Below are 25,258 nucleotides of genomic sequence, written 5' to 3' on the forward strand. Positions count from 1 at the left end.
TGGGTGTGTTTTTCACTGGCAGGGACTGGGAGACTAGTCAGGATCGAGGGAAAGATGAACGGAGCCAAGTACAGAGAGATCCTTGATGAAAACCTGCTCCAGAGGGCTCAGGACTTCAGACGGGGCTGAAGATTCACCAACAGGCCAATGCCCCTAAGCACACAATCAAGACAATGCAGGAGAGGCTTCGGACAAGTATCTGAATGTCCTTGAGTGGCCCAGCCAGAGCCCGGACATGAGCCCGATCTAATATCTCTAGAGACTTGAAAATAGCTGTACAGCGATGCTCCCCATCCAACCTGACAGAGCTTAAGAGGATTTGCAGAGATTAATGGGAGAAACACCCCAAATACAGGTATGCTAAGTTTTTTGGCTTCATACCCAAGAAGACTCAAGAATGTAATCACTGCCAAAGGTGCTGAGTAAAGGGCCTGAATACTTATATAAATGCGATATTTCAGTTATAATTTTTTATGCATTTGCTACATTTTCTAAAAAACTGTTTTTGCTTTGTCATTATGGGGTATTGTGTGTAGATTGTTGAGGAAAAATGTAATCAATTTTAGAATAAGGCTGTAACGTAACAAAATGTGGGGAAAGTGAAGTGGTCTAAATACTTCGAATGCACCATACAGTATACCGTTGTTATGGACAAACTTTGTTCCAAAAGGTTGCAATGAGGCATAACATCAACAGTCATGAAAACTCATTTTATTTACTGCTCTCATAGTCAAGACAAATACTGCATGCTACAAATGTAATTTAATATTAGCTTTTTACCAGATGGCCTACCTGGTTTTAACATGTAGTGCCCCTGTAGGTAGGTAGTTAGCCCTAGGTGGCTTTCCACAGTTCAACAAGGAGTGCTCTGATGAGGGGCTGCCTTGGCCCAAACCACAGCTATGCACCGTTTGCTCAGTCTGACGTGAGCTAAATAAAGAGGTGACTCTGCAAAGCATGTGCCATTTCTGTAAATAACTCCCTATCTGCAGGCAATCTGCCTGCCAGGCTTTATATAACCAGCATACATTGTGTATCAGAACATATTTACTATCAACTGTGGCTTATGTAACATCAATGAACAGGTGGCAATCATTTTATAATGTGGGAAAATTGTGACATGATACAGTATGAATGAGGACTTCACTGTTTTTTTTTTTTTTAAACGCTACCATGTAAGATATACCATTTAAACTGGTTCAATTCATATTGGGTCTGTGCAAGCCTCATACTTCTGTCAATAGAGAGTAAATAGCTTATTTTTATTGGGGTTTTTTCTTTCTTTTTATTTGTGGACTATGCTTTCTTTTGTTTGGTGGTTTATGTAAGTTTTATGACACCCTTTGTCCCCCCAGAGGAACATTTTTGGCTACAGAAGATGTCCAAGAGCCAAAGAAACATGCTGTATGTGCAAGCAGAAAGAAATGCATGAATTAGATTGTCCTCACCCAATGCGCTCAGTCTATATTCACAATAAATACTCTTACAATTGTATAAATAAAAAAGAATGCATAGTCGAGGGATTCTGTGATACACACAACAAGTTCTTTACAACCCTCGACACATTCAATTGTAAAAGAAGAACCTGCTTCTCTCTTATCTCGGCCACATGACGAGGATTAAAGCAAATATAGCGACTCCAAGGTCAGCCACCTATGCTCATAAACTTCTTACATCTGACAATGTAGTGATTCCCCCTACTGGCAAGGCCTGTATAAATAACATCTGGAACATCAATTACAAGCTCTACGCACCCAGATTAATTACAAATTACAGAGCCAAACAGATTGATGACTAAATCTCTAGCTGACATGGAGAGAGTCGCCCTCATCTAGTCTTCAAGTACTCTGGGTTGGAGTAATTGAAGAGCAGGAAGTCCATGCGGTAAAGGTTGTACAGCTTCTTTTGGTAAAAGGGGCTGATGTTTTGGAAGAACTGAGCCGCCATGTCCCCGTTGGTCCTGGTGCTCTTGCCTGAGGTAGGGAAGCGGACCTCCCCATCAGTGCCAGCCAGCCGCAGCACAGAGCGGGAGTCCTGCTCCAGAGTCTCATACTTCCCCACCACATCGTAGTGGACGAGGCAGGGGTGGCACAGTGAGTGGATCCGCTCCCAGTGCTCGTTGAAGGGCTCCTCTCTCTGTGTGCGGGGATCCACCAGGTAGTACACAAACTCCTGGAAGGAGACGTCGTTGCCCCGCTCCAGCGCATCCGGCTGGGGTTGGGGCCGATGCCGGCGGATTATCTTGGTGCCGTAGCGCTTGTGGAAGGCCGTGTTGTAGCTGCGGGTGAACTTGTTGCGGTAGGCCGACACTAGCCTCTCGAAGGGCTCCCGCACAAAGATGAATTTCAGGTAGCTGCGCAGACGGCGGTTGATCTCAGAGGTGGAGTACTCTGACAGTGTGCGCAGGTTGCCAGCCACGTGGGCCTCGTTGGCAGGGATGGCTAGGGGCTCGTGGTAGCGTCCGTCCCCCGTCAGGACCATGAAGACGCGTTTCCAGTTGGTACAGGCCACCTTGGGGACGTAGCAGTACAGCAGGCCATGCTTATCGTCCACGATGAGGTGGCGGAGGTCGTCTGGGGTCAACACCCGTCGCTTCTTGGTGTGGGTGAGACACGCCTGCTCCAGCAGCTCCCGCCGATCACGCAGAGACGTCTGCACTGCAGACAAATCCAACTACGGTCACAGAAAGAGGAGGGGACATACAAGGTCAACACTCACATTTAGAATTAAAAACTTAAAAGTGATGAAATATTACATCTCTCCAAGTGATAACATCTTCATGTAGTCACATTCTCTGACTAAAACGGAGAAACAACAACAATGTTTTAATCTATCTTGTCCGATTAGTAAAATGTCCTGGAATTGGCATTGCAACATCAAGGCCATCCACTGTGTTTCCCAGTAGACAGCCTGTGGCACTAGTCACATGCAATAGACAAAGTGTTTAACGTTATAATATAAAGAGTAGCAAAAGATGTGGCTTGATTTGAGCAATGAGGAAGCAATAGAATGATCAAGGATGGGCATGGTGCTTTGTGTTGCTGACCCACTGTGAATAATGAACAGAAGATAGAGGGGTTGCAAGGTGGACGTAGTCCAAGAGAAAAATAACACAACAGATAAGATTAGTTGCATCAGCAGCACCAAACTAACTGCTCTCTGTGTGAGAGAGAGCAAAAAAGAGAGAGAGAGCGAGAGAGAGCGAGAGAGAGCGAGAGAGAGCGTGAGAGAGAGAAAGAGAGAGAGAGAGCGTGAGAGAGAGTGTGAGAGAGAGAGAGAGAGAGAGAGAGAGAGAGAGAGAGAGAGAGAGAGATAGAGAGAGAGAGAGAGATAGAGAGAGAGCGTGAGAGAGAGAGAGAGAGAGAGAGAGAGAGAGAGAGCGTGAGAGAGAGAGAGAGATGCAGTATCACTCAGCATACACTGGATTCCTGAGACTTTGGATATTGGAGCTGAAAAAGAGAGCTTTGTCTCTCGGAGCAAGAGGGGCTACTGTTTTTATAGTAACCACTAAGGACCTGAGTCATAACTTCTAAGTCAAATCAAATGAACTCAACTCAGTCTTGCAGTAACGCTTGAGCCATTACCTCTGAGGAAAGTTCAAGAAAAAGGTGGCTGGTATGTAGTATGATGTAACAATATTTAATGTATAGCAGCAATAGTTCAGTTCAGAGACCAAAGGCTACCCATTTGTTGGGAAATCAAATGTGTCAAAGTGGTTCTCCAAGATCATTGCTTTGTCAAATGTTATTTCCTGTGTGTGACACATCTGGAAACAATTACACATCAACATCAGGTGAATAAACAGTACACAACCGTGAGTGTTCACACGCATTCAAGGCATGATAGAATGGGGCCATTCTAAAGCTAGTCACCTGGTCTCCGTTGTAGAGGGTCTGTAGTGGACTTCTCCTGGTCTTCCCTGGGGCGATGCCCTTCCCCCCAGACTGCTCCACAGCTACAGGCACAAAGACAGAGAGGGAGAAAAGGCGAAACAGATGAATCATCTGAAAAGGGCATTATTGTCTGTTTTCTTTAGTGATTAGTGACGGGTGCTCGATGTTCAAGGAACTTTGGCCTCACTGAGCATCCTTTTGGAATACAAAAAGACATCATATTCTTTACTGGTTGAGCTGTCCTGAACAGTATCCGACTCTGTCACCCTCACCTTGTCAAGCAAATCTGACTGTGGCCAGTGCTGCTATAGCACACTGTAGTACAGTAGCCCATTGAGTTCTCATTTCAATATGTTTTACCTTATGCTGCATGATCTCACATGAGCCCCAGCACCTCAGGGCTGGAGGCATGTCAGTGTTGGGGCCCTCCTCACTAGTGAGAGGAAACGGATTGGATTTGCACATGTGCCAGTTGAATGCAGAGGATTGCTTTACATCTCACAGGGAGGGAGGGAAGGACAGTGAGAAATAGAGAAAAAGAGAGAGAGAGAAAGAAACCATAGAAGGAAATGAGAAAGTGGGTCAAGAGGTCTCATCACATAGACTCAACACAACAAAAACTCTAAAATTATGTGTGAGAGGATCGTATCTTGATGAAATCTCGTCAACCTTGCAAGTGACTGTGTGATCACGCTCTCCGTAGCCAATATGAGTCAGCCCTTTAAGCAGGTTAACATTCACAAGGCCACAGGGCAAGATGGATTACCAGGACGTGTACTCATAACATGTCTTCACTGACATATTCAACCTCTCCCTGACCAAGTCTGTAATATGTACATGTATCAAGCAGACCTCCACAATCCCCGTGCCCAAGAACGCCAAGGTAACCTGTTTACAGTTGAAGTCGGAAGTTTACATACACTTAGGTTGGGGTCATTAAAACTCGTTTTTTCAACCACTCCACAAATTTCTTGGTAACAAACTATAGTTTTGGCAAGTCGGTTAGGACATCTACTTTGTGCATGACACAAGTCCTTTTTACAGCAATTGTTTACAGACAGATTATTTAACTTATAATTCACTGTTTCACAATTCCAGTGGGTCAGAAGTTTACATACACTAAGTTGACTGTGCCTTTAAACAGCTTGGAAAATTCCAGAAAAGTATGTCATGGCTTTAGAAGCTTCTGATTCTCATTTGAGTCAATTGGAGGTGTACCTGTGGATGTACTTCAAAGCCTACTCAGTGCCTCTTTGCTTGACATCATGGGAAAATCAAAATAAATCAGCCAAGACCTCAGAATTAAATTTTTTACAAACAATATTAAGCAAGTGTAAACACCATACGACCACGCAACCGACATACCGCTCAAGGTGGAGATGCGTTCTGTCTCCTAGAGATGAACGTATTTTGGTGCGAAAAGTGCAAATCAATCTCAGAACAGTTGTAGCTGCGAAGTGAAGATGCTGGAGGAAACAGGTACAAAAGTTCCTATATCCACAGTAAAACCAGTCCTATATCGGCATAACCTGAAAGGCCGCTCAGCGAGGAAGAAGCCACTGCTCCAAAACCGCCGTAAAACAGCCAGACGATGGTTTGCAATTGCATATGGGGACAAAGATCGTACTTTTTGGAGAAATGTCCTCTAGTCTGATGAAACAAAAATAGAACTGTTTGGCCATAATGAACATCGCTATATTTGGAGGAAAAAGGGGGAGGCTTGCAAGCCGAAGACCACCATCCCAACCGTGAAGCACGGGGGTGGCAGCATCATGTTCTGGGGGTGCTTTGCTGCAGAAGGGACTGGTGCACTTCATAAAATAGATGGCATCATGAGCATCATAAGGAAAATTATGTGGATATATTGAAGCAACATCTCAAGACATCAGTCAGGAAGTTAAAGCTTGGTCGCAAATGGGCCTTCCAAATGGACCATGACCCCAAGCATACTTCCAAAGTTGTGGCAAAATGGCTTAAGGACAACAAAGTCAAGGTAACTGACGACTGGATCCTGGACATCCTGACAGGCCGCCCCCAGGTGGTGAAGTTAGGCAAAAACACATCAGCCACACTGAACCTCAACACAGGGGCCCCTCAGGGGTGTGTGCTTAGTCCCCTCCTGTACTTCCTGTTCACCCACGACTGCGTGGCCGCGCACGACTCCAACGCCATCATTAAGTTTGCCGATGACACGGCGGTGGTAGACCCGACAACGATGAGATAGCCTATAGAGAGAAGGTCAGAGACCTGGCAGTGTGGTGCCAGGACAACAATCTCTCCCTCAACATCAGCAAGACAAAGGAGCTGATCGTAGAAAACAGGAAACGGAGGGCCGAGCATGCCCCTATTCACATCGAAGGAGCTGTAGTGGAGCGGGCCAAGAGCTTCAAGTTCCTTGGTGTTCACATCACTAAGGACCTATCATGGTCCAAACACACCAACACAGTCATGAAGAGGGTATGATAACGTCTCCTCCCTCTCCCCCTCAGGAGGCTGAAAATATTTGGCATGGGCCCTCAGATCCTCAAAAAGTTCTACAGTTGCACCATTGAGAACATCTTGACTGGCTGCATCACCACCTGGTATGGCAACTGCTTGGCAAATTGCTAACGGAGGGTAGTGCGTATGGCCCAGTACACCGCTGGGGCTGAGCTCCCTGCCTCCAGGACCTCTATACCACGTGGTATCAGAGGAAGGCCCTAAAAATTGTCAAAGACTCCAGCCACCCAAGTCATTGACGGTTCTCTCTGCTACCGCATGGCAAGCGGTACCGGAGCGCCAGGTCTAGGACCAAAAAGCTCCTGAACAGCTGCTACCCCCAAGCCATGACTGCTGAACAGTTAATCAAACGGCTACCTGGACTATTTGCATTGACTCCTTTTTTTTTACACTGTGTTACACACAAGTGAGTGGATCTGCAATTCTGATTTCTGCTTCACTGATTTCTGCTCTCATAAAAGCCTGGGTTTTCAGCACATTAACACTAGAAGCTTATTACCTAAAATGTATCAATTGAAGGTGTGGGTTCACAGCGCCAATCCAGATGTGTTTGTCATTACTGAGACATGGTTAAGAAAGAGTGTTCTGAACACTGATGTTAACCTTTCTGGTTATAACCTTTTTCAACAAGACAGATCTTCCAAAGGTGGTGGTCCTAACTTATGTCACCATTGCCCTTGATTCTAACAAATGTTGTGCTGCTATTTTATTGACTTGGCCATAGACCATTCCTTTCCTGTGGGTCAGCTAAGGAGTATTACATGCTGACCAGACCAGACATCGCATGCGCGAGCGTCGCAAAATTAATTTAGAAATCCATGTTATTCAATTATTGCACCCACACTGCTCGCACGCGCCAACAAGCGTCTGCGACTCCAAGGGCTAAAATAGAACTCATAGAACTTCTATTTCTGACGCAGATCGCGCTGAAAGTCCTGCCTCTCCCATCTCCTCATTGGTTTATAGAAGCAGGTACCCACGTGCCATCTCCTCATTGGTTATACCCACGTGGGTGACTGAAAGACGAACTGTTTTGCCGGTAGTCATGGTAATACAATGAAAGTTTAGATGCGATCACCATATAAATTAAACGATGAAAAAGCCTGGAAGGAGGAGAGATGACGATTCGGTTGGCCGTTTAATGTGTGGATTAATTGTCGAAGTAGAGGTCCTTGTGCATTTCAGGTAAAATAACAACTCAACGTTTATATCCCTGGACAAATTAGCTAGCAACAGCAAGCTAGCTAAATAGGACAAATTAACGTTAGCTTGCAAGCTAACTAGCTAAATTGCCATACATGTTTAATGATTTTCGACCTGTCCCCAAAATAATGTCATTGGTTCAGAGTTTGTTTTGATATTTTAACCTGCGTGTCGTGATCGCGTTTGGTGTGGGGGGGGCAAAATAAATGTATGCATGATAGCGCACGATGGCGCAGGCGCCAGCCGGTTTGGGTTCCGTGTCAGTGTCTCTGAGGGGTATTTGGCCTCGTTTGCTAACTACCTCTCTCAAAGAGTGCAGTGTGTAAAGTCAGAACATCTGCTGTCTCAGCCACTGCCTGTCACCAAGGAAGTACCCCAAGGCTCGATCCTAGGCCCCACGCACTTCAATTTACATCAACAACGTAGCTCAGGCAGTAGGAAGCTCTCTCATCCATTCATATGTAGATTATACAGTCAGCTAGCCCCTCCCCGGATTTTCAGTTGAATGCTCTACAACAAAGCTTTCTTAGTGTCCAACAAGCTTTCTCTGCCCTTAACCTTATTCTATAGTAATCATTCCCTTTTCACCCCAGCTGACAAACTAACCCTGATTCAGATGACCATTCTACCCATGCTAGAATACAGAAACATAATTGATAGGTCAGCTGGTAAGGGCTCTCTCGAACGGCTAGATGTTCTTTACCATTCAGCCATCAGACTTTTCACCAATGCTCCCTATAGGACACATCATTGCACTCTATACTTCTCTGTAAACTGTCAATTTCTTAATACCTGACAATAGACCCACTGTTTGATGCTTATTTATAAAACCTTCTTAGGCCTCACTCCCCCTTATCTTAGTAACCTACTGAATGCCTCATCCTCCACATAAAACACCCGTTCTGCCAGTCACATTCTGTTAAAGGTCCCCAAAGCACACATATACCAAGCACACATATACCTGGGTCGCTCCTCTTTTCAGTTCGCAGCTAGCGACTGGAACAAGAATTAAAAACACTCAAACTGGACAGTTTTATCTCCATCTCTACATTCAAAGACTCAATCACGGACACTCTTACTGATACTCGTGGCTGCTTCACGTGATGTAATGTTGTCTCTACCTTTTTGCCCTTTGTTCAGTTGTCTGTGCCTAACAATGTTTAGACCATGTTGAGTTGCTACCATGCTCTGTTGTAATGTGTTGCTGCCATACTATGTTGTTGTCTTTAGGTCTCTCTTTATGTACTGTTGTGGTGTCTCTATTGTCGTGATGTGTTTTTTCCTACTTCACATTTGTTTTGTATCCCAGCCCCCGACCCTGCTGTTCTTAATTGACTTGCCTAGTTAAAAAAAAGGCTAAATAAAATAAAAAGCTACCTCGTACCCCTGAACATTGACTTGGTACCGGTACTCCGTATATACAGTGACTTCAGAAAGTATTCATACCCCTTGACACATTTTGTTGTGTTACAGCCTGAATTCAAAATGGATTCAATTGATCATTTACATAAGTATTCACACCCTTGAGTCAATACTTTGTAGAATCACCTTCAGCTGTGTTTACATCTGTGAGTCTTTCTGGGTAAATTTCTAAGAGCTTTCCACACCCATTACCCATTATTCTTTAAAAGATTATTCAAGCTCTGTCAACTTGGTTGTTGATCATTGCTAGACAACCATGTGCAGGTATTGCCATAGATTTTCAAGTAGATTTAAGTCAAAACGGTAACTCAGCCACTCAGGAACATTCACTGTCTTCTTGGTAAGCTACTCCAGTGTAGATTTGGCCTTCTGTTTTAGGTTATTGTCCTGCTGAAATGTGAATTCATCTACCAGTGTCTGATGGAAAGAAGACTGAACCAGGATTTCCTCTAGAATTTTGCCTGTACTTAACTCCATTCCATTTCTTTTTTATCCTGAAAAACTACCCAGTTCTTAATGATTACAAGCATACCCATACCATGATTGTAACGGATATCGTCCTCTTCCTCTGAAGAGGAGTAGCAAGGATCGGACCAATACGCAGTGTGGTAAGTGTCCATGTTTTAATAGTATAAACTGAACATGACACAATACAAAATAACAAAGTGAATATAAACGAACCAGTCCTGTGTGGCACAAACACTGACACAGGAAACAAACACCCACCAACCAACAGTGAAACCCAGGCTACCTAAGTATGATTCTCAATCCGAGACAACTAACGACACCTGCCTCTGATTGAGAACCATACTAGGCCGAAACATAAACCAAACATAGAAACACAAACATAGACTGCCCACCCCAACTCACGCCCTGACCATACTAAATAAAGACAAAACAAAGGAAATAAAGGTCAGAACGTGACAATGATGCAGCCACCACTATGCTTAAAAATATGGAGAGTGGTACTCAGTAATGTGTTGTATTGGATTTGCCTCAAACATACAATAACACTTTGTATTCAGCACAAAAAGTGAATTGCTTTGCCACATTTTTTGTAGTATTACGTTAGTGCCTTGTTGCAAACAAGATCATGTTTTGGAATATCTGTATTCTATACAGGCTTCCTTCTTTTCACTCTGTCAATTAGGTTAGTATTGTGGAATAACTACAATGTTGTTGATCCATTCTCAGTTTTCTCCTATCACAGCTATAAAACTATGTAATTGTTTTAAAGTCACTATTGGCCTCGTGGTTTCCTTCCTCTCCGGCAACTGAGTTAGGAAGAACGCCTGTATCTTTGTAGTGACTACGTGTATCGATACACCATCCAAAGTGTACTTAATAACTTCACCATGTTATATATATGGAATGTGTACATTTTTGTATTTATTTTATCTACCAATAGGTGCCCTTCTTTGCGAGGCATTAGAAATCCTCCCTGGTTTTTGTGGTTGAATCTGTGTTTGAAATGTACATCTCGACTGTGAGACCTTACAGCTAATTGTATTTGTGGGGTACAGAGATGAGGTAGTTGTTCAAAAATCATGCTAAACACTATTATTGCACACAGAGTCCATGACACTAATGTGAATTGTTAAACAAATGTTTACTCCTGAACTTACTTATGCTTGCCATAACAAAGAGGTTGAATACCTATTGACTCAAAACATTTGACTCAAAACAAAACGTGAAAAGGTGTCACAGACCAAGTATTTTTTGTGACTGGCATGTGACTTTGCATGTGACTCCTGCTCTGATAAAACACACTTCCCCCTCTACATCGCTGTCCTTTCATCTGCTCTACACATCAGCCTGCGTCACTGATTATGACTTCCGCTTTTGTGGAAGCCACATGCACCGTGGGAGATTCAGAGAAGTGGGAGATTCAGTGTTGCGAAACAACGTCAAGATACCAAATTAAACCCTACCCACTGGGTACACGCTGGTTGAATCAACGTTGTTTCCACGTCATTTCAATGAAATTACAATTGAACCAACACGGAATAGATGTTGAATTAAACTGTGCCCAGTGGGTTATCACTACTCTATACATTAGTCCAAAGATAAATCAGAAGATTTTTATTTTTGAAAAGAAAATCTTTTAGCTTCTCCTATCATATGATATGTGGAGATCACAGGATGCAAGATACAGTTTCACTATTCCCTGTTTAGCTGAAAAGACCATAGCTGTATGGACTAGCTGTATCTATATATATATATACAGTGCCTTGCGAAAGTATTCGGCCCCCTTGAACTTTGCGACCTTTTGCCACATTTCAGGCTTCAAACATAAAGATATAAAACTGTATTTTTTTGTGAAAAATCAACAACAAGTGGGACACAATCATGAAGTGGAACGACATTTATTGGATATTTCAAACTTTTTTAACAAATCAAAAACTGAAAAATTGGGCGTGCAAAATTATTCAGCCCCTTTACTTTCAGTGCAGCAAACTCTCTCCAGAAGTTCAGTGAGGATCTCTGAATGATCCAATGTTGACCTAAATGACTAATGATGATAAATACAATCCACCTGTGTGTAATCAAGTCTCCGTATAAATGCACCTGCACTGTGATAGTCTCAGAGGTCCGTTAAAAGCGCAGAGAGCATCATGAAGAACAAGGAACACACCAGGCAGGTCCGAGATACTGTTGTGAAGAAGTTTAAAGCCGGATTTGGATACAAAAAGATTTCCCAAGCTTTAAACATCCCAAGGAGCACTGTGCAAGCGATAATATTGAAATGGAAGGAGTATCAGACCACTGCAAATCTACCAAGACCTGGCCGTCCCTCTAAACTTTCAGCTCATACAAGGAGAAGACTGATCAGAGATGCAGCCAAGAGGCCCATGATCACTCTGGATGAACTGCAGAGATCTACAGCTGAGGTGGGAGACTCTGTCCATAGGACAACAATCAGTCGTATATTGCACAAATCTGGCCTTTATGGAAGAGTGGCAAGAAGAAAGCCATTTCTTAAAGATATCCATGAAAAGTGTCGTTTAAAGTTTGCCACAAGACACCTGTTAGACACACCAAACATGTGGAAGAAGGTGCTCTGGTCAGATGAAACCAAAATTGAACTTTTTGGCAACAATGCAAAACGTTATGTTTGGCGTAAAAGCAACACAGCTGAACACACCATCCCCACTGTCAAACATGGTGGTGGCAGCATCATGGTTTGGGCCTGCTTTTCTTCAGCTGGGACAGGGAAGATGGTTAAAATTGATGGGAAGATGGGTGGAGCCAAATACAGGACCATTCTGGAAGAAAACCTGATGCAGTCTGCAAAAGACCTGAGACTGGGACGGAAATTTGTCTTCCAACAAGACAATGATCCAAAACATAAAGCAAAATCTACAATGGAATGGTTCAAAAATAAACATATCCAGGTGTTAGAATGGCCAAGTCAAAGTCCAGACCTGAATCCAATCGAGAATCTGTGGAAAGAACTGAAAACTGCTGTTCACAAATGCTCTCCATCCAACCTCACTGAGCTCAAGCTGTTTTGCAAGGAGGAATGGGAAAAAATGTCAGTCTCTCGATGTGCAAAACTGATAGAGACATACCCCAAGCGACTTACAGCTGTAATCGCAGCAAAAGGTGGCGCTACAAAGTATTAACTTAAGGGGGCTGAATAATTTTGCACGCCCAATTTTTCAGTTTTTGATTTGTTAAAAAAGTTTGAAATATCCAATAAATGTCGTTCCACTTCATGATTGTGTCCCACTTGTTGTTGATTCTTCACAAAAAAATACAGTTTTATATCTTTATGTTTGAAGCCTGAAATGTGGCAAAAGGTCGCAAAGTTCAAGGGGGCCGAATACTTTCGCAAGGCACTGTATATATTTATAGAGAGAGAGAGAGACCATTGCTGTATAGACCATAGCTACAGTGCCTTCGGAAAGTATTCACACCCCTTGACAAAAACTTTTTTTCTTCATATTTTGCAAAAAATTAAATGAACGGTAACATTACATTTACATAAGTATTCAGACCCTTTACTCAGTACATTGTTGACGCACCTTTGGCAGCGATTACAGCCTCGAGTCTTCTTTGGTATGACGCTACAAGCTTGGCACACCTGTATTTGGGGAGTTTCTCCCATTCTTCTCTGTAGATCCTCTCAAGCTCTTTCAGGTTGGATGGGGAGCGTCAATGCACAGCTATTTTCAGGTCTCTCCAGAGATGTTCGATCGGGTTCAAGTCCGGGCTCTGGCTGGGCTACTCAAGGACATTCAGAGAATTGTACCGAAGCCACTCCTGCATTGTCTTGGCTGTGTGCTTAGGGTTGTTGTGCTGTTGTAAGGTGAACCTTCAGCCCAGTCAGAGGTCCTGAGCACTGTGGAGCAGGTTTTCACCAAGGATCTCTCTGCACTTTTCTTCGTTCATCTTTCGTCTTGCCCTTCTTTGGACACTGTGCTAACAAACCTCCAAATGAGCTTCAACGCCATACACCACTCCTTCCGTGGCCTCCAACTGCTTTTAAATGCTAGTAAAACTAAGTGCATGCTCTTCAACCGATTGCTGCCCGCACCCTCTCGCCCGACTAGCATCGCTACTCTGGACGGTTCTGAATTAGAATATGTGGACAACTACAAATACCTAGGTGCCTGGTTAGACTGTAAACTCTCCTTCCAGACTCACATTAAGCATCTCCAATCCAAAATTAAATCTAGAATCGGCTTCCTATTTCGCAACAAGGCCTCCTGCACTCATGCAGCCCAACATACCCTCGCAAAACTGACTATCCTACCGATCATTGACTTTGGCGATGTCATTTACAAAATAGCCTACAACACTCTACTCTGCAAACTGGACGTAGTCTATTACAGTGCCATCCGTTTCGTCACCAAAGCCCCATATACTACCCACCACTGTGACCTGTATGCTCTCGTTGGCTGGCCCTCACTACATATCCGTCGCCAAACACACTTGCTCCAGGTCATCTATAAGTCTTTGCTAGGTAAAGCCCCGCCTTATCTCAGCTCACTGGTCACCATAGCAACACCCACCTGTAGTACGCGTTCCAGCAGGTACATTGCATTGGTCATCCCCAAAGCCAACACTTCCTTTGGCCGCCTTTCCTTCCAGTTCTCTGCTGCAAATGACTGGAACGAATTGCAAACATCTCTGAAGCTGGAGTCTTATATCTCCCTTTCTAACTTTAAGCATCAGCTGTCTGAGCAGCTTACCGATCACTGTACCTGTACACAGCCAATCTGTAAATAGCACACCCGACTACCTCATCCCCATATTATTACTTACTCTCTTGCTCTTTTGCACCCCAGTGTCTCTACTTGCACATTATCATCTGCACACCTATCACTCCAGTATTAATGCTAAATTGTAATTATTTTCACCTCTATGGCCTATTTATTGCCTACCTCCCTCCCTATTAATGCTAAATTGTAATTATTTTCGCCTCTAGGCCCTATTTATTGCCTACCTCCCTACTCTTCTACATTTGCACACATTGTACATAGATTTTTATTTTATTTTTTTTATTTTGTGTTATTGACTGTATGTTTGTTTATGTGTAACTCTGTGTTGTTGTTTTTTTTCTGCTTTATCTTGGCCAGGTCGCAGTTGTAAATGAGAACTTGTTTTCAACTGGCCTACCTGGTTAAATAAAAATTAATAAATGAAAATCTTTGCCTCGATCCTGACTAGTCTCCCAGTCCCTGTCACTGAAAAACACCCCAACAGCATGATGCTGCCACCACCATGCTTCACCGTAGGGATGGTGCCAGATTTCCTCCAGACGTGACGCTTGGCATTCAGGCCAAAGAGTTTAATCTTGGTTTCAACAAACCAAAGAATCTTGTTTCTCATGGTCTGAGAGTCTCCAAGCGGGCTGTCATGTGCCTTTTACTGAGGAGTGGCTTCCATCTGGCCACTTTACCATAAAGGCCTGATTGGTAGAGTGCTGCGGGAAGGTTCTCCCATCTCCACAGAGGAACTCTAGTGCTCTGTCAGAGCGATCATCGGGTTCTTGGTCACCTCCCTGACCAAGGCCCTTCTCTCCCGATTGCTCATTTTGGCCGGATGGCCAGCTCTAGGAAGAGTCTTAGTGGTTCCTCACAGTGTTCTTGGGACCTTCAATGCTCCAGAAATGTTTTGGTACCCTTCTCCAGATCTGTGCCTCTACAAAAATCATGTCTCGGAGCTCTACTGACAATTCCTTTGATCTCATGGGTTGTTTTTTTTTCCCACTGTTTTTTTTCAACTGTGGGACCTTATATAGATATACCTTATATGTGCCTTTCCAAATCATGTCCAATCAATTTAATTTACCACAGGTGGACTCCAATCAGGTTGTATAAACATCTCAATGATGATCAATGGAAACAGGATGCACTTGAGCTCAATTTAGAGTCTCATAGCAAAGGGTCTGAACATTATGTAAATAAGTTATGTTTTTCTATTTTAATACATTTTTTTATTTTTATTAAAACCTGTTTTTGGTATTGTGTGTCGATTGTTGATTTTAAATATATTTTTTTAAAGGGGTCTGAATACTTTCCGAAGGCACTGTATATAGACCATAGCTGTATAGACTAGCTGTATAGACCATAGCTGTATAGACCATAGCTGTTTATATACAGATAGACCACAGCTGCATAGCAAAAGCACCCCAGAAATGGAATAAACAGGCCATACTTGTGCTAAAATAGTGAGCAATTTACTTTTAACGTCTCTCAATTGCTTATTCAGCAAGAACAAACACCCAGCAGGTGTGACTTTTGACTGATTCAGCTTTCTATGGTGCCATGGGCATGTGGCAGGATTGGGACATATGCCAGCCTTGTTTGTTGACTAGACAAGACCCACATGATGCCAACGTAGGAAGATGTTGCTTGTGTGTGATGGTAAAAGAGCATAGTAATGAAAGTGTGTGTGGGCCCAACCCAGTGAGCAAAATGTGTTTATTAATTAAAAAATACTTACAGTATTTTCAACATCATTATCTCATAAGGAATACATTGCTGCTTGAAATTACTTTCTGTTGTAACTTCAGTAACTCAGTTACGCTGATGTCAGCTTTTCACAGAAGAAGAAGAATTTAGAATATAAATGATATCTGACAGTGAAGTATTTGAGGTTTAGAACAAGACCAGAATAATCTAAATGTCGAAGAGTTGAGAAAGTCTGCTCTAGCAGACCTTGGATCATCACGTGCGTTTAAGTCCGTGGTACAGGGCTCACGACATGCTCAACCTAAAAGGATATCAGGAGAGAGTATAGACAAACGAAATATTATCTGAAGGATCAAAGGTCCTGTTTGAAAAGTAGACATGAACTATTTCCACATGCATTTTTTTCACATTTCACATGTCACATTGAGCTGACTTGTAAAGCAGGCTTGGCACATCTAGCACCTTTCAGTAACTGACAAGTGTGTACACCCACCCACACGTTTAGTCAGCTCTTTCTCAGACTGGACATAGTACTGCTAAGTCCGAGGTGTGAATCCTTCTGCCCACAGAGGAGAGACACTCACTATAGGGAAATACACAGATGTGTTTATTCTGAAACAAGTTAGTTTCCACCTTTTTGTGTGCACTATGTCATCAAGCACTGATGTTTATCTTGTTGCAGATAAAAACTGTACTTTTTTCGCTTAAAAAAGAAAATGGTCTCTGGTCTTGGGACATGCACTCTAGCCAACAGCTCGCAGATACTGGTAGTCTACATGATGTGATTATTATGGATAAGAGCAAGAATATTTGTATTTGTCAAACGACAGTCAATCATCATGTCACCAGAATCCGACCCTCAATACTTATTGGAAAGGGGCATCAAGATCCCTGTGCACTTTCACCACCCTGTGAAGTTCATCATAACTTATTTCATGTGTCGCCTAATAAACTGCATTTCCCTAGTCGTAGTGTGAGTTCCAGACAACATATCATCATGTGACTCCAAGTTTACTTCGATATAATGGTTACTATATTAATATTTGCGCATAAAGGCCTTACCACTGCCATTTCTCGCATAATACATTTTACCGACACAAATTGATCCCATTATGTTGAACGAAAGATTTATCTGTTAGCATTCATAAAATTGTACAGAAACTTCCTTTTTCCATCACAGCTGTTGTGATATTTTTTTATATGGTACAGTATGACTGTACTCGCATTAAAACTGTGGATGGTAACGTGGTTACAGATAAATATACCCAACCCCCGGCCTACTCACCGAGCTATCATCTAGAAGGCGGAGAAGGTACAGGTGCATCAAAGTTGGGACCGAGAGACTGAAAAACTGCTTCTATAGCCAAGCCATCAGAGTGTTAAATAATTACCACTAGCCGGCCTCCGCCTAGTACCCTGACCTGAACTTAGTCACTGTTACTAGCCAGTTACCACCTGGTTCTCTACCCTACACCTTAGAGACTGCTGCCCTATTGACAGTTGAAGTTGGAAGTTTACATACACCTTAGCCAAATACATTTAAACTCAGCTTTCAAAATTCCTGACATTTTAATCCTAGTAAAAATTCCCTGTCTTAGGTCAGTTAGGATCACCACTTTATTTTAAGAATGTTAAATGTCAGAATAATAGTAGAGAGAATGATATATTTAAGCTTTAATATCTTTCATCACATTCCCAGTGGGTTAGAAGTTTGCATACACTCAATTAGTATTTGGTAGCATTGCCTTTAAATTGTTTATCTTGGGTCAAACGTTTAGGGTAGCCTTCCACAAGCTTCCCGCAATAAGTTGGGTCAATTTTGGCCCATTCCTCCTGACAGAGCTGAGCTAGTGTAACTGAGTCAGGTTTGTAGGTCTCCTTGCTCGCACACACTTTTTCAGTTCTGCCCACACATTTTCCATAAGATTGAGGTCAGGGCTTTGTGATGGCCACTCCAATACCTTGACTTTGTTGTCCCTAAGCCATTTTGCCACAACTTTGGAAGTATGATTGAGGTCATTGTCCATTTGGAAGACCCATTTGCGACCAAGCTTTAACTTCCTGACTGATGTCTTGAGATGTTGCTTCAATATATCCACATAATTTTCCTTATGATGCTCATGATGCCATCTATTTTGTGAAGTGCACCAGTCCCTCCTGCAGCAAAGCACCCCCACAACATGATGCTGCCACCCCCGTGCCTCATGGTTGGGATGGTGGTCTTCGGCTTGCAAGCCTCCCCCTTTTTCCTCCAAACATAAAGACGGTCATTATGGCCAAACAGTTCTATTTTTGTTTCATTAGACTAGAGGACATTTCTCCAAAAAGTACTATCTTTGTCCCCATGTGCAGTTGCAAACCATAGTCTGGCTGTTTTATGGCAGTTTTAGAGCAGTGGCTTCTTCCTTGCTGAGCGGCTTTTCAGGTTATGTCGATATAGGACTGGTTTTACTGTGGATATAGATACTTTTGTACCTGTTTCCTCCAGCATCTTCACAAGGTCCTTTGCTGTTGTTCTGGGGTTGATTTGCACTTTTCGCACCAAAGTACGCTCATCTCTAGGAGATAGAACGCATCGCCTTCCTGAGTGGTATGACAGCTGCGTGGTCCCATGGTGTTTACTTGCGTACTATAATTTCTACAGATGAACGTGGTACCTTCAGGAGTTTGGAAATTGCTCACAAGGATGAACCAGACTTGTGGAGGTCTACAATTGTTTTTCTGAGGTCTTGGCCGATTTCTTTTGATTTTCCCATGATGTCAAGCAAAGAGGCACTGAGTTTGAAGGTAGACCTTGAAATACATCCAAAGGTACACCTCCAATTGACTCAAATTATGTAAATTAGCCTATCAGAAGCATCTAAAGCCATGACATCATTTTCTGGAATTTTCCAAGCTGTTTAAAGACACAGTCAACTTAGTGTATGTAAACTTCTGACCCACTGGAATTGTGATACAGTGAATTATAAGTGAAATAATCAGTCTGTAAACAATTGTTGGAAAAATGACTTGTGTCATGCACAAAGTAGATGTCCTAACCGACTTGCCAAAACTATAGTTTGTTAACAAGAAATTTGCGGAGTGGTTGAAAAACTAGTTTTAATGACTCCAAGTGTATGTAAACTTCCGACTTCAACAGTACATACATAGTTATTGAACACTGGTCAGTTTAATAATGTTTACATACTGTTTGGCCCACTTCAAATGTATATACTGTATTCTAGTCAAGGCTCATCCTATATAACTATTGCTGTACACAGCTTTTCTATTTATACTGTCTCTACACACCATCATATACAATGCCTTCAGAAAGCGTTCACACCCCTTGACTTTTTCCAAATGTTGTTATGTTACATCCTGAATTTACAACCGATTCAATTGAGATTGTTTTGTTACTGGCCGACACACCATGCCTTTGAGCATGGTGAAGTTATTTATTACACTTTGGATGTTGTATCAATACACACAGTCCCTACAAAGATACAGGTGTCCTTCCTAACTAATATGCTGGGGAGGAAGGAAACCGATCAGGGATTTCACAATCAGGCCAATGGTGACTTTAAAACAGTTACAGAGTTTAATGACTGTGATAGGAGAAAACTGCGGATAGATCAACATTGTAGTTACTCTACAATACTAACCTAATTGACAGAGTGAAAAGAAAGATGCCTGTACATAATACAAATATTCCAAAACATGCATCCTGTTTGCAACAAGGCACTAACGTAATATTGCAAAAAATGTGCTAAACAATTAATTATTTGTCCTGAATACAAAGTGTTATGTTTGGGGCAAATCTATTACAACATACTACTGAGTACCACTCTCTATATTTTTAAGCATAATGGTGGCTGAATCATGTTATGGGTACGCTTGTAATCAGCAAAAACTAGGGAGTTTTTCAGGATAAAATATAAATAAATAGAATGCTAAGCACGAGCAAAATCCTAGAGTAAAACCTGGTTCAGTTTGCTTTCCACCAGACACTGGGAGATGAATTCACCTTTCAGCAGGACAATAACATAAAACACAAGGCCAAATCTACATTGGAGTTGCTTACCAAGAAAACTGTAAATGTTCCTGAGTGGCTGTAATCGCTGCCAAAGGTGCTTCAACAAAGTATTGACTCAGGGATGTGAATACTCACAGAATGTAGATGAGATATTTCTGTATTTAATTTTCAATAAATTTGCTAAAATGTCTAAAAACATGTTTTACTTTAATAAATGTTGAATGCAGGCTGTAACGCAACAAAATGTGGAATACTGTAGATATTTATTTATATTCTGGACTTTGACATTGCTCTTTCTAATATTTCTATATTTCTACATTCCTTTTCTTATTGTAATTGTTTTGTATTGTTAGTAGGTATTACTGCACTGTTGGAGCTAGGAACATGAGTATTTCACTACACCCCACGATAGCATCTGTAAAATATGTGTAACATTTGATTTGATATGATTTGTAGACAATATCCAAAATACATCAACATATGTTTATGGGGTTTTAATCTTTGATTTCCGACCATCCTCACGCACTGTTGACCAGATACAATGCTATTTTACAGTAAACAAATTGACAACAGAATTTCAACAAGCTTATAGGGAAGAGCATTCAACATGCATGGCACTTACACAAAGTGTGTAACACATACAACCCCTGCTATATTGTGGAGAATTTGTCATTTATTTAACTAGGCAAGTCAGTTAATAACAAATTCCTATTTACAATGATGGCCTAGGAACAGTGGGTTAACTGCCTTGTTCAGGGGCAGAACAACAGATTTGTACCTTGTCAGCTCGGGGATTCAATCTAGCAACCTTTTGGTTACTGGCCCAATGCTCTAACCACTAGGCTACCTGCCACCCCTGTTAGAGTTACCTGTCTGACAGAACACAGAGGGTGTTCTTTAATTGAAGCCTCGCCAACATAATCCAGGTAGAATCAGGCATTCCCCAGGGCAGCCGTCTAGGCAGCTGTCTAGTCTTTGAGTAAAGCCAGTGTGTCTATGTATGCAGGTGACTCAAACAATACATATCAGCTACTACACTGCAACACTTAACAAAAAGAGGTGCAGTCAGTTTCAGATTTTGTGGCAAGAAATACGTTAGTCCTAAATATTTTGAAAACGAAAAACATTGTATTTGGGGGCACCCAGCCCCGGGCCCTTAGACTGTATGAGGATACAATACGCATTTCTTTAGTAAAGACAGGTGCTGCTGATAATACTGCCATCGTTGTCGAGGCAGAGGACATGGATGTGTAGCCCATATATCTGATGGTGTCTGGACAAAAAGAGTATGCCAAGTCATACTCTTTTTTGGCCAGACAGCATCACATACTGTACATGGACTACATACAGTGTTGTCGGACAGAGGGGGGCTATTTCACTCACTCGGATGCTTCTTCTGGTAAAGATAGTTTCAGCCACTTGTGAAGTGAAGTGAAGGAAAGTTGGAGGGTGCACAGTGCACTGTCAGGATGCTGGAATTATTTTGGATGAACGTGCAAATGTAACCTACTTTGTTTGACGATCAGATGAAAACATCATGACTAGCTGTTTTAATAGCACATTATTATTATAATTAAATTACATCTTTACTCTAAACACCATTAAGAAATGTTGTGCACGCGCTTGGAGCGTGGGGGGGGGGGGGGGGGGGGGGCTAAAAATCTGCCCCTGGGAGATGGTTGGATAGGAAGGATGATTTTTTAAAAACGTTCATGTTTAAATAGAAAGTATCCTATGACATAATGTAATAGCATAGTAAGAGTGTCCCTTCCTTAGTTGCTCACTTACTCTTGGAGGCTCTGTAACATGAGGAACCCGGACTTATTACATAGTAGTTCTTTCCCCATATATGTGGTATAACAACAGCATACTGTGGCATTGAAATACATGGTTTATTTTTTATTCTCTCCGTTGTTAAAACTTCAGACATAACCTAACCTAGCCTCACTCCCAGGTTATCTTCCCTCCTATCTTTCTCTGTCCCTCAGTTTCACTCAATCCCTTAAGGGTATACGTTTCTTCTTCCCCTGCCCTAGCACAGGGGAGCACAGGAGAGCTGAGGAAACGAGTCCAAAAAGGCCCAGGAATGCTTAAGGGTCTCTCAGAGGGGGCTACCAAAACATTCCATGGTTCACACTCATAGTGCTCTTACTCATGCCCCGCCACTTTACCCCTCCATTGTGTCTCAACTCAACACATGCTAATTTAGGGAGAAATTGAGCAACAGTCATGGTAGTTAATTTCAGTTTGACATGATGCTTGTGATAAACGATTTATTGAATATAATATTTAATAAATGAGTGGGACTAGCCTAATGAAAAACAGCCTACACTCAGTGTATGTAATACACCAAAACGTCGCCCTATAAGAACATCATAGGGCACCATCTCATAGCACCCTGATGTGTGGTGATGCTCGAAACTTACCTGGCCTTGTGATGTTCTGAAAGTACAATATGACCATAAAAAGTGACCCAACGCATGTCGCCAGAAACATTCGTCCAACTTTGGGTTTTCTCATCCTGATTCCCCGAGCAGGCAGAGCAGAACACTCGCCCCGAGGTGGCTCATGCGAGGCAGCTCGTCTGATGCAGCTTTGCGAAAGAAGGGAAAGAACGGACCTTCATGCGGAAAAAGTTGGAAGTGGCACGGTTAGGTCAGCCTCTTCAGCAATTAGTCTATTCGCCTATGCCTATGAATATCCAACAATAAATAAACAGCGGCGAAAATATTGTAATGTGCAACAGAATGTCGGTTGTCTTTGTTGGTGTGTTCCGATAAATTATGACATTTTTAAATCAATATTTTCTGCTCCGCTGAAATGTCTCATCGCAAACATGTTCTGACAACCCCAGATGATAGAATTGTTTTATCAGAGTTCTCCGATCATTCAACAGTCGTTGTTTCCTCAATTTTGTCAACCTTAAAATTCCCAGAAAAAATGGTCGGCGGCACTTGTGCCTTGACGTCACACCCAACCCTAATACTTTGTAACAGGGACTGACACCATAGCTTTGCCTCAGAGACATACGAAACATAGACCGACACCGACATTACGTATATCTAAGCACTTCCAAGATGTATTATACATAGGGATGACCGGGGATCAAAGTAACAGTTTTAGGCTTTTACTTAGTATGTAAATAATATTTGTGTTACATTCATAATATGTGTATACAAACAACATAGGCTACATGTTTTAGCTACCATTAGGCCTACACGTTGTGAAGAAGTTTCTATGACACCGAAAGTGGTGGAAGTGAAATGTCCCTCTGGTATTTCTCACGGGTTAATTGTAACACTGTCTTCAAATTTTTTTTTTTAAATAGGTGTAATTGAAAAATATTCAGATTTTAAACTGATATTTGGATGAAAATACAGTAATAGTTTTTTTTATTTTTTATTATTTCATCTTTTAGGCATGGCATGTTGACACAAAACGGAGTAGCCAAAATTAATATAGCCTATTTTATTTAAGATACTTTTAGCATTAAAACCAACTGTAAAATTAACCGAATATTCCCAACCTGCTCCATAAATTCATCTAACCTTCGTGATTTTAGTTCTCATAACCTTTTAGGTAAATGATCCTAACCTTTGTCATTAGTTCCACTAACAACCAATTTAAATTCTCCATGTAATTTAAGCAATGTGGTCTCAGAAAAAGACGTATAATACCAATGTTGTGGAAATTCTTAGACAGGACACTCAAAGTCAATATTAAATGAAGTCAAACTTAGATGCATAAGCACCAGTCTGAAGTGGGCATCTTAAAGGGTGTTCTTTACATAGAGCCTTATATACTGCTATCTAAACCTACATAAACATGATTCATTGGAACGGTTTCCACATGTGACTGGCTCCATCTCTATCTTAACATAAAGAATATATTCTGGGCATTCTGCCCGATGTTCCTCCAGAGCCTCTCCTCTCTTGACCAGACACAGGCAGGAACCAAGGATTGTTTATGACACCAAAGATAAGATGCACAAAGTAAATTTCATTCATTACACTAACATATAATACGTTACATCATCCGATTGGTATGCTATTGTACAACAGGATAAGATGTGTGATACAATACGTCTTCCTGCCTGTACGATATTGTATGACGGCTGTTCCACTCATAATGTAACCAAATGTGACATAATATAAAGTACTAAATGGAGTGGAGTAGATTTACTCACAGAATAATACCAATTGCCCTAAGACCACGTTGGTCACCAATCTTCCCTGTGACAAATGTATCCAAAAATATTTTGTGGACTACTTCTTACAATGTTTACAAAGAAAATGTACAAATCTGATGAATTTCTGCCATTGTTGGTATGACGGATTACAGGGAAAACATTTTTATTTTACAATTTGTTTTACTGTACATTACAATTTACTTTAAAGGTAGACTCAGCTAAGATCAACACCGTCCATATTGAGATGGGCTAGATGCGAGACTTCGCTTTCACACAGTATCTGTGCATGTGCACGGGTTCACTACAAGCTGTTACAGTGTGGTAGCCGCGGGACCAAAACAGCGGAAAAGTTGAGCCTCTCACTTCAACGGTCTTAATTATTGCAGAAATTGACCCACTATACAATTTACTTTCTGCATACACCATATTGCTTCATCTACCTTTAATATTTAAGTTCTTGTAGTCAAAATATGAGTTGGTAGCTCAGACCGGGTGTTAACATTAGTTTATCGAAGAGAGTTACTGCATGTTTAGGTCTACAGCATCCAGTGTATACTTTGGGGCTTTATTGGTGAGGTAGGTTTGACTGATATGGTGTGCATTTGACCTAGTAGATGTCATCACAGTAGGAATGTGGGGAAAGTAGATTTAGCCTCTGCAGTGTTTGGGAAAGCAGTCCCTCAGTAGCCTTTCTTCAAGTTATGATGTTGGATTTACTTTTAGCTTTATTTATTTAGATCAAAGAAAACAAGTGATAGACAACAACACAGAAAGAAAAATGTAATTCAAAAAAATGGTGTGGTTGGAAGCACAAGGTCTTATATGAAAACCACATCACAAAAAAACAATACACAATACATAAGTACACAAATTTTAAAGGTTGGTTAAAACAGATTTTAAAAGACTACTAATTATAAATGTATAAATTAATTGATCAGTGATGTGAGTGTGTGAGAGTTAGGCTATGTGGAGGAGATTACTGAGCAGTTTGGTTCTTCAGGCTGACCCCCAGTTTTCGCTTGAAGTTATTGAGGGATGATTGTTTTGGCAAAGTGAAGATGAGAATTCCAGAGTATGTTACCTCTGTATCTGATAGAGAATTGACGATGTGAGGTGC

At 41.7% G+C, this 25,258-nt stretch overlaps 1 protein-coding gene across 1 annotated transcript; it reads right to left on the reverse strand.

Annotated features, from left to right (window-relative positions):
• Positions 1 to 684: 684 nt before the first annotated feature.
• Positions 685 to 22,964, reverse strand: LOC110491911 (carbohydrate sulfotransferase 11). The gene is made up of 3 exons (XM_021565753.2): positions 22,379 to 22,964; positions 3,873 to 3,955; positions 685 to 2,673 (listed from the first exon to the last, which is right to left on the reverse strand). The coding sequence occupies exons 1-3, from the start codon at positions 22,470 to 22,472 to the stop codon at positions 1,828 to 1,830; spliced, it is 1,023 nt and encodes a 340-aa protein (XP_021421428.1). The 5' UTR covers positions 22,473 to 22,964; the 3' UTR covers positions 685 to 1,827.
• Between the last annotated feature and the right edge of the window lie 2,294 nt (positions 22,965 to 25,258).

Source organism: Oncorhynchus mykiss, chromosome 16 (assembly GCF_013265735.2).
Source record: "Oncorhynchus mykiss isolate Arlee chromosome 16, USDA_OmykA_1.1, whole genome shotgun sequence".
Taxonomy (NCBI): domain Eukaryota; kingdom Metazoa; phylum Chordata; class Actinopteri; order Salmoniformes; family Salmonidae; genus Oncorhynchus; species Oncorhynchus mykiss.